Source organism: Rhizophagus irregularis, chromosome 26, assembly GCF_026210795.1.
Source record: "Rhizophagus irregularis chromosome 26, complete sequence".
NCBI lineage: Eukaryota > Fungi > Glomeromycota > Glomeromycetes > Glomerales > Glomeraceae > Rhizophagus > Rhizophagus irregularis.
This window is the reverse complement of record NC_089454.1, coordinates 2,359,565-2,377,030: the sequence shown is the minus strand read 5'-3', so window position 1 is coordinate 2,377,030 and position 17,466 is coordinate 2,359,565. Positions and strand designations below refer to the sequence as shown.

The 17,466-nt window shown below is 25.0% G+C and overlaps 5 protein-coding genes across 5 annotated transcripts; 4 read left to right on the top strand and 1 right to left on the bottom strand.

Moving 5' to 3' along the window:
* Window positions 1–438: 438 nt before the first annotated feature.
* OCT59_017708 (uncharacterized protein) lies at window positions 439–867 on the top strand (the record flags this gene model as incomplete). The annotated part of the gene is made up of 1 exon (XM_025324712.2): window positions 439–867. The coding sequence occupies one exon, from the start codon at window positions 439–441 to the stop codon at window positions 865–867; it is 429 nt and encodes a 142-aa protein (XP_025184830.2).
* An 857-nt stretch (window positions 868–1,724) lies between these two features.
* On the top strand, window positions 1,725–1,985 carry OCT59_017707 (uncharacterized protein; the record flags this gene model as incomplete). Its single annotated transcript, XM_066137661.1, has 1 exon — window positions 1,725–1,985. One exon carries the CDS (start codon window positions 1,725–1,727, stop codon window positions 1,983–1,985), a length of 261 nt encoding a protein of 86 aa, XP_066004216.1.
* Window positions 1,986–4,747: 2,762 nt separating this feature from the next.
* On the top strand, window positions 4,748–6,349 carry OCT59_017706 (uncharacterized protein; the record flags this gene model as incomplete). Its single annotated transcript, XM_066137660.1, has 2 exons — window positions 4,748–5,081; window positions 5,964–6,349. 2 exons carry the CDS (start codon window positions 4,748–4,750, stop codon window positions 6,347–6,349), a joined length of 720 nt encoding a protein of 239 aa, XP_066004215.1.
* Window positions 6,350–9,811: 3,462 nt separating this feature from the next.
* Window positions 9,812–11,706, bottom strand: OCT59_017705 (uncharacterized protein; the record flags this gene model as incomplete). Its single annotated transcript, XM_066137659.1, has 6 exons — window positions 9,812–9,837; window positions 9,913–9,948; window positions 10,019–10,048; window positions 10,123–10,960; window positions 11,044–11,523; window positions 11,593–11,706. 6 exons carry the CDS (start codon window positions 11,704–11,706, stop codon window positions 9,812–9,814), a joined length of 1,524 nt encoding a protein of 507 aa, XP_066004214.1.
* Window positions 11,707–15,774: 4,068 nt separating this feature from the next.
* OCT59_017704 (uncharacterized protein) lies at window positions 15,775–17,292 on the top strand (the record flags this gene model as incomplete). The annotated part of the gene is made up of 2 exons (XM_025331621.1): window positions 15,775–16,028; window positions 16,104–17,292. 2 exons carry the CDS (start codon window positions 15,775–15,777, stop codon window positions 17,290–17,292), a joined length of 1,443 nt encoding a protein of 480 aa, XP_025184827.1.
* Between the last annotated feature and the right edge of the window lie 174 nt (window positions 17,293–17,466).

Sequence of the window (17,466 nt, the reverse complement as noted above, 5' to 3'; positions counted from 1 at the left end):
TTACAGTTTTACAGATGATTTGCGGACCATATATTACACTTAGCAAAATTTTTTTTACATGTAGCACTTTTTTTATCATTATCAATCAATAATGTAAGACAAAAAATAAACAAAATAAAAATTATTTGGGAGTGATTAGCATGTAAAAAAAAAATAAATACAGAGAATGACTGTGTTATAAAATTCAAGATAAATTCTCATAATATTATCCTTCTACAAGAACAACTTAAAACTTTCCATTTCCTTTTCTTTTTCTTTTGCATTCTAATAAAAAGAATATGTTTGCTAAATTGTGTATTTTCTTTTTGATTGCGATCACAACTATTGTCGTAGGAGTACCTCTAGGGGAATCAACAAAGAATGGAACTTTGATTTCCAACACCTGCCGCCTGTAAAGACCATAACTACAGTACACTTGTAAACTCCTGGTGCACTACAATGTCATCAATGACGGTTATATGCGCAAATGAAGAATTGCCAAGCACTTTTACATCAAATACTATTCAATGTAATCGCGATGAAGTTTGTGTTGATTATTTTGATACAGAGAACTCTGCACAAGCACAGTGTGCTGTCTCGTACACGAAATGGGACAATAAATATCTTCTGTTTCCCTGTTCAAGTGGTACTTCATACGGAGGAGAAGACATAGCAGTCGGAGCGACAACATATGATGTGGAACCGATACAAGTAGATCAATTTGGTATATATCTGAATGATCAAGAAATTGCAATTACCACGAATCTACATAATGTAAGCACAATAGTCCGGGGTTATAAAAATGGAGATGGAAATTTTTCATCATGTTTTAAATTTAGAGGTACTGCGCTAATAACTGGTTATTTGGCTGGTTTTGGGGCTTCATAAAAAAAATAGTATTTTTTTTTATAGAGAAAATATACTTAGTCAATTTCTCTTGGTATACTGAGGCTCGTACATATATACATGCTACCCAAATTAATGGGATGGCATACCAATCCCATTCCCTACCCATTTCATTTTCCTATTAACATAAAGTAATTCCAAATGCATTGAAAAATAAAAATATACTAAATAATAAAGAATTTTCTTGGTATTTTTTCACAAAATTTTCATCATGTTTTTAATTTTAAAAAAAATATTTTATTAGTAAAAATAATATTTATTGGTTAAACTTTTTCAAACAAATAACTGTTATAAAAGAAAGAAAATAACCATTTCATCAACTAACCCATCAAAAAAATTACGATCATATGATATTTTGTGGCGTATGTAGTATGTAAACCCGTAAACCCTACTAACGTTTTTAATTTAAATTTTTAAGTTTCTACTTGTTTCAAATTTTTAAAATTTCCGGGACCATGCGGTCTTGGAAAAATATGTAGATTATTTCGTCAACCTGCTAACTTGTTAACGGGTTTTTGCCAAGAAATTTTTTTATTATTTAATACATGCGAAAATAAATACAAAGGTTCGGGACGTAGCCCGGGATACATATTATTTTTTGATAAATTTGTTGAGAAAATTATAATATTATCTGAACAGTTAATTTTATGCATATCACACGTTATTTAGTCATAAAATGCAAAGATCATTACTTGACAGGAAAGTATTATAATAATTCGGAATATTGATTGACCGAACAAATTATTTTGAATTTTAGTATAAAAAATATGTATAAATAAAGCGATGTTTTACTTTCATTGATTCGATCCAATATATCCAATATCAAATTAAACATCAAAATGATTAATAAAAATCTTATTTTCTTATTAGTTATTACCGATACTCATCCTATTATTAAATTAAATCAAGTCCACGTTAATGCCGTGACGCAAGGTTATGTTCCTAGAAATATTGATATAGAGCGTTCGCCTAAAAATATTTTGGTCAGTTCTTTTCTTGGAGGAAGAAGCCACCTTAAACCAATATTAGATGTCGCTACTGTTTTGATTGAAAGACCACAACGTAAGGGTTTTTCTTTTATTATACGTTGTAAGACCTAAGACCATAGTAAACTACGTTGCCACCTTAGTCTTAACAAAATAATACTTTATTAGTAATATAAATAAATACAACAATATGCTTGGTTTAACATAATTAAATATTTCAAAAATAAAATCCCAAAATTAAAATTTTAAAATTCGTAACTCTTTTTCACTAAGTTGAAATTGACCCCTTTTTATATCAATGCAAATCCTTAATATATATAGTATCACCCTCTGCAATTATTAACCAATAAATAATCTGGCATTTCATAAACCTCCGTAATATTCCCTTAGTTTAAGGTCATTTCGGACCCAACATTTGTAACATTGTACAATTTTAAATCACTAAAAATTTATATACTAATTCTAAATATAATACTGCGCCCACAATTAATAAATTCACTAGGTAAATTGTGGCATTACAACGTGATAATGGTTTGATTGTCGGTCTAAGTTTCTCCTATTTATTTTTTCGATTCATAGGCAATATTATTAACAACAGGAAAATATGAACTGTCATCAGAATATCCAGGACTAAAACAAATCACATTGGGTCTAAGACCCTGACTCCCAAAAATAGTAGTAAACGTATAAATATTCATAAAGATGACGATGATTATAGAGTATTGGTACATCTTATGAGATTAGCTACGGAAGCCTACAACGTAACTTATGAAAAATTTAAGAATGCTACTAAAGAAAATAATATTGATTTATTCATTTGACAAATCAAGCTTGCATAGATGTTGCTAATAATCTAAATAAACCTGTTGTTGGTTTTATTGCATCTATGCAAAGTAATTATAAATAACCATATTCCTTTTTTTTTAATAGCAAAACTCACTTAACGAAAAAATTTTCTCTTTTGCTTAGTGATGGATCCTAAATCATATAAATCTGATCCGATGTTTGGCTGTAATATCTCATTAGAAAATGAATCATTTTTGAGAGGTTTAGGTGTACTTTAATACAACCTTTACAAATAGCTTATGCTTATGAGCCTTTTGCGGGTCAATTAAATGACATAAGGGACCAAATGAATATAAAATCGGTATCGGAAAAAGTGCGAAAAGTTTCCTTAGCTTTGATTGATACTTTGAGGTAATTTACATTTTATAATTAGTTCAACAAACTAGATAAAATTATCTCATAAAAATAATGATCTTTTTTTTTATCTTAAAGTTACCACAATCTTCAGCACCAAATGTTCAGGTAATAATTAATGATCTGTACGTTAAATCTGCCAGATGAATAATGATCTACTAAAATCCGAGGATATTCAAGGATTTATCCTTCGGATTATTAAACTGACGGATACTTCCATGGCGGATGATAGACGGATTGTTATATGAAATTTAACAAAAATGATAAAAGATCAATTTTCTTCATTCTTCAAATTAATAGGAAATTGGACCAGTATTATCAGAAGAATATCTCCACTTACGCCTGAACTCTCGGATTTTATAATGGACACAAACGAGTTTTATACGTAGCTTTTGGTACACGTTTCTACGCAATTATCGAGAATAACACCAAAATTTTAAAATTTTACAATCACTTGTTGAAGCAATCAACAATAAAATAGTTGATGGTGTAGTTTGGGCATTATCTGAGACATCAAAAGATGAATCCATCCAACATTAAACTTTACTGATGGTAACACAAGTTCAAACTTTACCAATCTTAAATAATATGCATCCACATATTCATATTACAAAGTTTGCACCACAATTCGCTGTACTTAATCACACCAATACGAAAGCCATGGAGGCGCAGGAAGTACTTATGAATCCCTTTATACTGGTACTCCTATGTTAGTGTTACCTTTTGGTGATCAAGATGGGCAACACTCAAAAATTAAAATCGGTATGATATCTGAAAAAAAAAAATTAATTATCCGGATACCGCGGTTTTTATCCGGATTAATATTTATTAAAATAAATCATATAAACCTATCTCGCTAAAATAATATTTGATGATCGGCAGTAATTCGGGCCGTATGTAATGCCGGCCCGAATTTTGCGAAATTGACATTATTTTGTCAAGACTCTAAACGAAACTTGGGTTTTTGTAATTTACCGCCATTATATGTTTAGCCCAAGTTACTGTCGATCCATGATTTAAAAAAATTTTTTTTTTTTAATAGATAGGTATGAATTGATTAATTTTAAGCTACAAAATAGTATATAAATATAACAAAACTAATTAGTTATAACAATGTACTTATTGTCTTATTGTCAAAAATTTTACACCTCAGATTTTCAAAAAATTGGCATAATTCAGGCAAAGTTCATAGTGCCAGTCGAAATTAAAATTTTATTTTATTTAAAATTAATAAAGTATCACTAATTTATTAAAAATATTATGTCAATGCTACTAACTTATTTGTTGATGAAAAAATTTTCTTATATATAATCTTAACCGATTTTGGTTTCTATCCGGATTACACCAAAATGCCGCAGTTTGTTATTAAAATAATTCTGGCTAGCATTATAGATCACATGATATAATAAATATTATCTCTTAGTGACATTTAGATCATTTGTGACATCTCATAACACTGTCGTACGACTCGTACGTTGTAACGGAATTACACCGATTGACAGAAGGTTTAGCCTTATACTCCATGGTGCGGGAATTATAAATAAAAAAAAGGAATGATTTACATGTAATTTTTTGTTCTTTTGTTGCCTTTTTATGGAAAATTGTACAACTATAAAAATTGATAAATTTTATTTCATTATTGAAAACGAAAGCAACCTCCCTTTCCTTTAACCAACATGGCATGCTCAAAAGTATTTTCAGGGGATTTACCCGAATTAACAGATGAAATTATGCAATATTTAAGAAAAGATTTATCAACATTATATTCATGTATTTTTGTTAATAGATTATGGTGTCGTCTAGCCATTCCATTATTATGGGAAGATCCTTTTTTAATTCCTAACCAACATTATCGTTGTATTGGAGCTTATTTAAGCTTTTTAAATGAAGATAGCAAAGCAAAATTTAATGAATATGGAATTGATGATAAATTATTACTTTCAAATACATTATTCAATTATCCCAGTTTTATTAAATACTTTGATACATATAGAGTTTGTCGTTCTGCTAGTAAATGGGTCGTTACTTTAATTGATGAATGCAATGAGAAATTAGAAATCTTAGTTTATAGGTATTTAATTGAAGTGATAATTGAAAATGAAGGAAATTTAAATTCTTTTGAAGTTGTACTACCTACGGATACGGATCATAAATATTTTAATGATAATATGGACTTAATTTTACAAAATCCAAATTTTACATGCAACATCAGTAATTTAAGATTATATATTAGTGATGAATCTTCATTTAGAAATGATATTATTAAATTTTTTAAATTTTTATATTCTAATTGCAATTCAATCTCATCAATTTTTTTTAAATTTTTTATACATGATCGTTCATTAATTGAAAAAGATTTATCAGAAATAATTATTTCACAACATAATCTTAAAAAAATCACATATGATTTTACTTTTTATAATCTATTATCATTAAAAGATTCTAATTGTTCAAATACTTTAAATACAATTATATTTTATAACGTTGATTTTAAGTATATAGTTAATGATTTACAAGAGGTTTTTGATCAATTGAATGTTTTAGAATCTATTCATATTATTTATTGTCTATCTTTAAATTCTGATTTTGTTAAACAAATTATTAAGGTTAATAAACCTTTTAAATTGAGATCTTTGTTTTTAGAAGAAATACTACACATTGAATCATTGCAATTACTAATAGAGATGTTTAGTAATTATTTAGAAAATATTGGATTTGGACTTATAAGTCACGGATATAATGAACAGCAGAAACGACAGTTATTTAAATTAATTATGAAATATTGTACAAAGATTAGATATTTTAATTCGGGTATACCTGATGATAATATTTATCAATTCATTGAAAATAATCAACATTTTATTAATTATATTACTATTGAAATTAAAAAAGATTATGATACTTTAAGTTCAAATGTATTACAAAATTTAGGACAAGTTCTTCCTTCTAAATTAGAATATTTACGTTTAAAATTTTTATTTAAAACAAGTGATCTGGAAATATTTCTAAAAAATTCACAAAATACTTTTATTAAGAAATTAATAATTGGAAATATAATGTCAATTAAAGGTGAAAATATTTTATTTTATATAAAGGAATATATTATGAAGAAGGAAAGGGTTAAATATTTGGCTATTGTTTTTGATGATGAATTGAATAATGAAATATTTCATTTAAAAGACGAAGTAAATGAATTTAAATTACATAATATTATAGTTAAAAGATTCTCTGATTTATATATTGATGCATATAATTTTGTAAATGATTTAAATAAATAAAGATCTGAGATTAAAGATTGAAGTTGTATTTTAATTTAATGTCGTAATTCCTTACTAGTTTTCTTTAATTCTTTACGATTTTCCTCTTTAATCACTTTTACCCCTTCAACTTCTTTGTCTTTGGTGTCAAGAATTGTGGTTTAACTGGATTGTGCGCAATCCTAAAGTTAATAATTCCTTATTAAAATCGAATAATTTTAATAAATTTTTATAATTTTTTTTTATTATATTTTATAGAGAAATTATTAATTAAAAAATATGATCTTATATAGTAAAAATGAAATATTTTGTATTATGCAAAAGAACATACCGTATTATGAAAAAAAGAAAGGGTTAAATATTTATCTTTTTTAGAGACAAAATGGAAATGAAGATTGAATATAAGGCGACGCCAAAGTTATAAATTCGGTTTTCATATCACAATTTGCCATTTTTGACCCAGCCGCCCAGATTTTTATTTTAAATTCAATTAATCAATAAAATTTAAGCTATCCGATCAATAATTTTCATATGTTAAAAGTTTTAGTATCATAATTATAAAATTTTTGGCCTTTTTTTTAAAAAAAAAAATAAAAGACGATTTAAATAAATTATGCATAAAAAATTTTTTTAGCTAATTTTTTTATAATTTTTTTTATTGTAAATAATATTTATATGTAAGAATTTTTCTAACTATCACCGGGGTGATGATCACTGGTGACTGAAATTATGACGATCGACCAGCATTATAAAAATATAGTGCCGGTAAAATTTGATAATTCTGGCCAACGGTAATGATCATTCCCGGTGATTGAAGTAAAAAACTATATCTGATATGTAAATAATATATATTTATCAATAAATAACATATTCGATATTGAAAAAAAATTAAAGTGGTGCATTCTTCTTTAGTACTGTATATTAAAAGGTTTTTGATCAAAAAATTTTTTCTGACAATATTTATTTTCATATGTGATAGGATGACAAATGACTTATAAATTTAAAAAAAAATGATCGCAAAAGTTATTTTTTAAATTTACCTTAAATTATTCTTTTTATTAGTAAAGGTTCAATTTAAAAATTGTATTAGAATATTTGAGATCTTATATTTTTTTAATATATTTTATAATATTTTTTATTTATACTTTAACTGAAGAAAATATCTAAAAATATTTTGAAAAAAAAGTATTATTAAAAGATAATAAAAGTAAAAATAATAAAATATAAAAAAAATAATTAATTATAAAAATAAAAATAATAAATAATAAAATTATTGATTTTTGAAAGATAAAGTTAATTAATTATAAAAATAATTTATTAAAACCCTTGCTTAAAGCTATTAATAAAAAATATTTTTGGAATCTTACCTATGTGGTTTTATGATATTTTAAGTTTAAATTATTCAGTTTAGTTTATATGAAATTTAGTACTAATCAATAGTAAAAATAACAGTATATTAAATTAACGGCGCCACAAATTTCTCTACGCATTAAATTTATAACACAGCAAATTTATTTGAAAAAATCTTGATGGTGTAAATCTTCATGACAACAAATACATGGCAAAAATTACCAATCAATATACTGAAACCCAAACATCAAACCGAGTCACTCCTTGAGGTGTTTCAACCAGTAAGATGTGCTTATAGTGGGAGAAATAACCAATAACAAATACAGTATCATAATGAAGCTGCTATTTGCGTCCGTTGATCCTATATATGAAATTATGAAGTATTTATTTAACTCATCGACAAAGTAATTTTTAATGTAAAAAAAAGATTAAGATGAAATTCTTTTTTTAGCAGATTGTTATAAAAATTTTATTTACTTTATATAATATTGTTGTTGAAATTGTCACCAGCGTCTGTATGAATTTTTAAGCATTTTTTGGAAACGTTGAATTAAAATGGATTAAAAATGGTTATGTTTAGCGATTATTAATGTGGCGTATAGTCATAATCTAAGAATAAAAATTAATCATTAACCCATTAATTTAAAGGATCATTGGCTACAAAATTTCTTGCAACTAAGATAAAAGAATATCATGGAATAAAGGAAATGATTTTATATTTTTGCATTAAGTTATAAAAAGTAGTAATTTTTCTTAATAGAATAATTAATTTAGTAATTTATAGAATACTTTCTGGCATAATCATGATGAAATAACATTTAATAAGCTTGGTAAAAAAGTTTAATGATGTTATCAGATCCTTTATAAAATTTCTTATTTCAGATTATTATTAAATAACAAGATGATAATAATCCAAAAAAAAACCAAAAATCAATTAGTATTACATCAAAATGGAAATTCATTGATAATTTCATGTTGATTCTTGTATTTCGTTTAAAATAGTTTAACTATAAAATATTAAACTGAATTACAATTTATAATATTGAATAATACTTATTTAAAACTATATGAAATATGTTTGAATTACATATTTTACACATTTATATAAAATCCATATTGGGTCTTTAAAATTATATAAAATAGTATATGTAAATTTTATATAGGACTTTTCATATAAAAACATATTTCACAGTTACACGAAAAATAACAATTCTGAAAGTATGATAAAATTAAGATACTAAAAAATTTGCATAATTAACTCAATTATGGTTAAAAAATATTTATTATAAATTCGAATGTCATATTAGAAATGAACAAATCCAATATAAATCACATTTCATATATTTTACACTTCATGGTCCTAACTCCCCTTTAAACATGAACTCTTGTTACTGTAACATAGTATAAATGCATTTTTTCCTATCAATGGAACTTGGCCTTTGGATGCTTTATATAATGTGAAGCAACAGTAAATTTATATATTTTGATTACTTGCATTCGGTAAATAAAAAATGTTCAATAACTCATTTATTATAAAATATTTTTTTTTTTAATAGAATATAAATAAATTAATAAATGATGTGATTATTAGATATTGTTGTATGGAATCAGTATGTGTATATAGTTTTTACGAAATAAGAAAAAGTGTACAGATATCGGCAAGAAATTGCCATATATCATATAATCAATCCGAAGTGTATACGAATTTGATATTTAAAATTTTGGTCAAAGAATATTAAAATAATATAGACAACTAAAAATTTTGAAAATAAATACTAGTATACAACATGATGATGTATTTATTTTATAGTTTAAATTTTATTTTTCTTTGATCAAATAAAGTCATGTCGCTACATTGTATAATAAAAATAAAAATTTATAAAGAAAATTTGCTAATATAATATAATAATAAAGGTACTGAAATCAAAAAAAAATTTATATAAGAAAATGGAATAATAAATAACAAAAAAAAACTACCAAAATTTTTTGAATTTAAAATTGAAAAAATTTATTCATCACGCGTACGATGTCATCGCTATCTTTTGTCACCCGTGTCACTCTCCTTTATTTTGGTTGGTATTACGTAATTTTTCCTAGAGGCAATGGGCGATAAATAAATTTACTCCTTAAAATTTATTCATCATCGTCTTGATTGAGATCTATTTTTTTTTTAAAAAAAAACAATAATTAAATTAAACTAATAATTTCAAATATTTAAAAAATAGATGTCTTACCTAATTCGTTTAATTCACAATCCAAACATTCAGAGACTATCAATAAAATGAAAATAAATATTATTATAATAATCACAATAATCTTTAATAATGTGAACTAACTTACTTGGATTTGCTGATGACGATGAAATGGGTTCTATTAAGAGGAAAAGGAAATAATAAATAAATTGATAAATTATATTCTCATATTAAATTTTAATACAAATTTACCTTGAAATGAAGATAAATAATCGGTTGAATTAACTGGTTCTGGAAGATTTTTAAAATTTAAAAGTCTGCTAGTATAAATTGCTTGTGGGTGTGTTTGAAGATTTTTAGATTGATTTTCATTTGTTCTGTTTTTTAATTTATTCTCTTTAATTTTTTCACATTCTTTTATTTGATAACTAATTTCACTGTTTTCATTTTCCTTTTCTGTATCATATTTAATGAATATTTGACGTAATTCTTTAGCAGTTGGTCTATTTTCTGCTTTAGCATCCCAACATTTAATAATCAAATCTACAATTAATTTTGGTGTATCTTTAGAAATTTTTGGTCTAAATCCTTTACATATTTTAACGACCAAAAAATGATCATGAGGAATATCATTATAAGGAATTTCTCCTGACATAAGTTCATTCATTATTATTCCAAATGAGTAAATATCTGCTGCTTTTGTATATTGATATCCACGTAAAACTTCGGGCGCCATATAAGGTATTACTCCATAAATTCCTTTTTGTTCATTATCATCTAGTACTGGTTTACACATTCCTAAATCACTAATTGATAGTTCATCATAATTATTATCATGTAATATATTGCCCGAATGAAAATCTTTATGAATATTTCCAGCATCATGAATACCTGAAAGTCCATCTATAATATGACATAAATATACTATTTTAGTATCAAGTTTTAAACCTTCCACTAAAGTATTTCTCAAATTTCCTCCCTCAAAATATTCTAAAACCATCATATAATCTTTAGTATTTGGATTTCGAGTTATTCCAAAACACATAACAGTATTACTAGCATGAAAATGACCTGAAATATAATATTTAACCTAAAATCATTAAAAAGAGAAATTTTGTTAATAAATTATGTATTAAAATACAAATATTAATAAGCAAGACTTATTTTAATTACCTCATTTAAAAAATCATTACTTATATTATTAGATGAATTAATTAAACTTTTCAATGCAACTTTCCTTGAAACTCGTTTCCATTCTTGATTTTCAATATCCCAATTCCAAATATTTCCTTCGGGCCAGTCAGCCGAGTAAATTTTACTAAAACCACCTCTAGTAAGATAGGTAACATTTTCAAAATTTTCAAAAGGTATCCATTCAAGACATTTTGCGTAAAAAAAAGCATTAAGTTGTGCTTGTTGTATCAATTCATCAATATTTTTATTTCCACTAGTCCAATTTTTAAAATTTTCCTTAAATCTTTTAGCATTACAAGGTTGACACCAAAGATATCCTGTACCTGGTTCATTACATTCTCCACATACTCCGTATACTTCTTTTCTTTTTTCTAAATCCGTAATATTTACTCTTTTAAAAACGGAAATAGTTTCATCTGATTCAGTAGTTGAATCAGTTGAAAAAATTGTAGCGTGGAACTATCAAAATGAAAGATTAAAAAATTTTAATAAATATCTATATTGTTTATTATATTATAATATTTTTACCTGATATTCATCATCTTCATCTTCAATTTCTTTCCATAAATTTTTAGCATCAGGTTTAGAATTATTTCTTATTGTAATTTCAGTTGTATCTAATTTTTGGTTTGAAATATCCATTTTATTAATATTTTCTAAGTAAAAATATATAATACTTATAACTTAGCGAATATACTCAATTGAAAAAAAAATTATTTTTTTTAAAAAAAAAAAAATTGGACGTTACGTTAAATCTTATTCGTCATTAAATGCAAATCTTCCCTAATTGATATTACATAATGAACCTTAATTTAGAATTTTTGTGTTAATGTTATGACCTCATGACTAAGGGTTTCTTTTTTTTTGGTCATTTAAAATAAGATTCAGATTTTAAAGTTTTCGGAAAAAAAAAAGAAAATTTTTTCCTTTTATAATAATGCAAGTAAACATATGTAAATGATAAAATTTTCCTTTTTTAGGTAGAATTTATATCCTGATAAAATTAACTTTTTTACTTCATTGATAAAAAAAAAAATATTTATATTGTGATATACCTTAATGGCTTAATCTTTTGATACTGTAAGCAGTAATAACTATTTTTATTTCTTGTGTTTTGAGAAAAATTAATTAAAATTATGCCGATCATGTGTCGATCAATTATAAGCCACATCAAAGACGTAGCGACTGCGTCTTCTCATGTTGATTGCTCGTCTGTAGCCGTAGCCGTATTGGGGATGGACGTTACGTTTGAATCGTCTTCGTTACCTTGTGGTCGAACAGATTGATATTATAAGTGTCACGATAATAGATTCGTAGGTCTCCATTTGTGCCTGGTGGTGCGTTTATTGTTGCGTCTTAACCAATTCTTTCACACCGTTTTTATCTAATTTCATCCGCTCGGGTGTGTGCATTTAACGAAACGTAGGACTTTCTAAATTTCAAGTATTTTTCAGGAACATGTATTTGTTTGATGACGGTAGGATTAAAAAAAATTGGGGTAGATGCGTTTAGTAAATATGGATTGTCGGAATTGGTCCTAGATTCTTGTTCTTTATAAAATTACCACTTGTCATTGAGAAATTTATTTTGAGGAAATTGATTTGCAGGTTTTTTCTTATTGTTAAATTATTGTGACTGAGACTCTGTTTTTAAACAAAAGAGATCATTTAATTAAAATTAGTCTAATAATGATAGACTTTTTATTCCAATATTGATAGGCTTTTTACCCATCTTTTTAAATAGCACCACCCGTGAGAATATCAAGAAAAAAAAATCACGAATTTTAACTAGGCACCATGGGTTCTAATAGTTTTGAAATGATTTTAAAGTAAGAATAATATTAATGATTTTTTTTATTATTATCTATTTTAATAAGAAAATATGTTTTTTAAGGTATATTTACACTTGTAAAATTGATTTGAATTTAATTTCTTTTAAAAGTACAAATTCCATTTTAGATTATAAAATTGTTATAGTTTACACTACTATTTAATTTTCTGAATAATGTATTCTGGAGCAGTGAATCGTATGACGCTTTGTTTCACGAATATTGTGATTCCGGAATTTGGAACATGTATTCCGGACGCGTAAACGAATAAGAATCTTTTATATATAAATAATTTTCTTTCTTAATATTTGATTTATTCCGTATACGATATTAATAAGCTAATTAATATTATTTTTGTATAATTTACCAAACCATGAATTATGAAGAATGTAATCAAGAAAATACTTGGATATCAAAATGGATTGATGGACAGTATATACGAACATCTCAAAAATTACCGAGTAATAAATACATAATTTTTTATTACTTAGCATTATTTTTGCAATAAAAATTATATTATATTTTTGTTATATTTTTATTATAACTAAATAAAATTTATTTGATAAAAAATCTTACAATTTATTTTGTAATGTATAAGTAATAACAAAATATTATAAAATCGGATTATATAATAATTGTATTGGTATTGATAAAATATACCTTTAGTAGTATTTGAAATTAATTAAATTTATTTGTATAAACTTAATAATTATATTTTGATTATTAAAATACTTAAAGAATTATTTTTTCTTTATAAAAAATTAATTATAAAATAAAATCAATTTATTATTAAAACTAATAGGAAAATATAAGAAATATTATTAAAGCTTATACTATGTCGTTGTTATTGTTGTTATTGTTGCTATTATTGCTATATTGTATTATTATTGCTATATTATGTTAATATATATTGTCCGAAATTTGTTATATTTCAGTCGATTTGTCAAAAATTCTTTGTACATTATCCAAACATTTTCCACTATAAAAAATTGGACGTATTCAGTATTAAAAAAATTCTTTCAGAACAATTCCGGATATAAAAAATCTGGTCATTTTTTAGGTCAAACGACATAGTATATATTCCGGATATATTCAGTAATACCCGGATATTTTTTACAATTTCTGGATTTTCCTTTTCCATAAGTTATATTATGCCATTGTGGTTCGGCATCACGTTTATACTCATTCCGTTTTTTTAAATGCTTCTGTGTTTGCATTATAAGCTTTTATATTATTATTAAAAATTCCAATTTAATAGTTAATATTAAAATTAATAAAAAAGAAGAAAAATTTTAACATAAATAATTGCTTATTAGTTACCCGCTGAAATAATAGTAAAAATAAAAATCGATAAAAAGTTTTTTAATTGCATATTGTATGATATAAAAATTAATGCGTTGTTTGATAATTTTTTTTATAGGAAAATTTCTCTCCTCTTCAAAGTGCTTATATAAGAAAATTTCTACAGTAATTTCTACAGTAATTTCTACAGTAACACGTATTTCAAATTATTTCATGATTAACATCGTTTCATATTATTACGATTAAATGAGGCGTACAAAGAGTATTTTTTGTCACGTTTTTCTGCATTTCGACATATTAAAATCCACGATTGAAGTAATAATTTGAGAATGCGAGATTTTGATTTTTGAGCCGCATATCATCTGTGTTTTATTAATGAGGGCGAAGTAAAAGAAACGTTACGAGAGTATTTTTGCCACGATTTTTTTTACATTGCGCCACAATCGGAACAAACAGTGCCACTTTTAATTAATAATGTGGTAATAAATGATTTCTTTTTTTTTAAAAAAAAAATTCGTGTTCAAAATAGTAATACCTAAATTAAAGGGTAAATTTTGATCTCGCACCCATGTGATGGCCTTTATTCCAAAAAAGGATATTTTGTATGCCGATCATTTAATTCTGACCAGAATTAAATACGTCACGTGATTTAACGGAAAAAAGACCAGAAAAAAAAAGTTTTGTCAAATAAGTCAAAAATGACATTCAAAACCATCTTTGATGCTTTAAGTAAACTTACAGAGCAGGGGAAAATACACAGTAGATACTTTTTTAAAAAAGTTTGTATATTAAAAATTTCTTTTTTTGTTACAGAAAGCAAGATTTTAACATCATACAACAGGGGGGGCGAGATATACATTTTCCCTAAATTAAATAATCAAATAATATTACATTACCTTTAATAAAATTTTTAAACTTATTTTTTTTATGATAATTGATTGAACATTTTTCGATTTATTTTTAATCCGATTTACTCCTTAAGATAAGATTATAAATATTGTACTGATTTTTTATTTAATCTTTAAAAAAAGAAATACATAAATTGAATATATAATAAATTACATATATTCTCTAGTATCTACCAAAATTTGTTATGATTTGCGCCAAAGTTGTTGTACTATCTACGGTCCCTAAATACGAATAATAATTCAAATTGTCTGTGAATGATCTAATGCTATCACCAAATATATTTTTTTCTTTAAAAAAAAAACTCCATTTCTTATATACTGTATTTTTACGATTTTATTATATTTTAATTTGTTTTATCTTCGTTAATATTACTTTAATATCAATCTAATTAAGACCAAATTTTAGTTTGATATCTTAATTATACACTAACATTTTTAGAGTTTGAATGATATTCAATTTAGGATATTGATTGGCTACAATAAATCGTTAAGTTCCTCATACTATAAAATTAATTTGATCGTTGTCGGATTCAATTAAAAACTTATTGCAGATCGATCAGATCGTGCAACGTTAAGCAGTCAATCACATGGTTATTTCCATAAAATGACATTAATGAACCTAATAAAAATATCGCACTTTTTTTTTCTTTTTTTTTTTTTTAAGAAAAAAAAATGGCTTCAAATTTTCACTTTCGTCTTTCAGAAGACCTTTCTTTTATATTAGATGATGCAGATGATTACAATGTCATTATTCAAGTTGGTGAAAACCAAAATACAAAAGAATTTCGTGCACATTCAGTTATTTTACGTGCTCGTTCTCCTTATTTTAAAAGTGCTCTTTCTACAAATTGGATTACAAAGAAAGATAATATGATTATATTTAACAAACCAAATATTACTCCAACTGTTTTTCATATGATTTTGAAGTGAGGATTATTATTTATTTATTTTTTTTATTTATAAAATTTGAAATTTAAATTTACTAAATAATTTTTAATTAGATATATTTATACCGGTGAACTTGATTTAACTAAACAATCAGGTGAAAATATTCTTGGTTTGATAGTTGCATCTGATGAATTACTTCTTGAAGAATTATTTAAACATGTTCAAGATTATTTAATCGAAAAACAAACAAAATGGGTTCATGAAAATTTTGTTCTTGTTCTTGATGCTGTGTTTAGACTTGATAATTGTAAAAAATTGCAAGATTATTGTTTTGAATCTATTTGCGAAAATCCTCTACCATTTTTTTCTTCAAAAATCTTTCCTTCAATAAATAAGGAAATACTTTTTAACTTACTTGAAAGAGACGACTTACAAATTAAAGAAGTTATCGTTTGGGATTATTTAATTAAATGGGGTATTGAACAAACTTCTGGTCTTGATAATAATAGAACGAAATGGAATAATAAGGATTATAAAGAATTGAAGAAAACTTTAAATCAATTTATTTCTCTCATTCGATTTACGGAAATTTCTCGTGCAGATTTTTTTGATAAAGTCCGTCCTTATAGAATTATTATTCCTAATAATATTTATGAAGAAATGGAAGAATTTTATTATAAAGATGCCTTACCTAAAACCACAATTTTACCACCTAGAACTGGTTATTCATTTGAAATAGGAAAAATTGAATCAAATATCATCAAACCAATACTTTCAAAAATAATAATTAATTGGATTGATAAAAAAGATACCATGTATAATCGTACTAGAAATGATCAATCTTATAGTTTTAAACTTATTTATCGTGGTAGTCATGATGGAATTAGTAATGAATCATTTAGAAAAAAATGTAATGGACGAGTAAAAAGTTTAGTCTTAATTAAAGTTAAAGATACAAATAAAGTTTTTGGTGGATATAGTTCTATAGGGTTTTGTTCATTAGGAAATAATTTTATTACTGATGGTAGTAATCGTCGATTTTACAATTCATCAGATAATTTTATTTTCTCATTTGAAAATAGTGAAGATACTCAATATATGAAAATAAGTCGGGTAGTAAATAAATCTCAAGCCATATTGGTTAGTGATTATAATGGATTTAATTTTGGTTGGGGTTCATTATCTATGGACGATGTAAGATTACATGCTAATAATAATAGCAATAATTATGAAAATAATTTAAAGACTGAGACAGTTTATACTATTGAAGAAATTGAAAGCTTTAACATATCTTATCAATAATATATTATTATAAATTATGGGCGTAAGAGTACCTTCTATCAATAACTGTATTATTATGCACGTATATGAATAAACATGCTAATTATTGAAATTCTAGAATGAATCACAAATTTTATTTAACATACTAATTTAAATACTACTAACATTATTTGTTACGATAATATCATAAATACT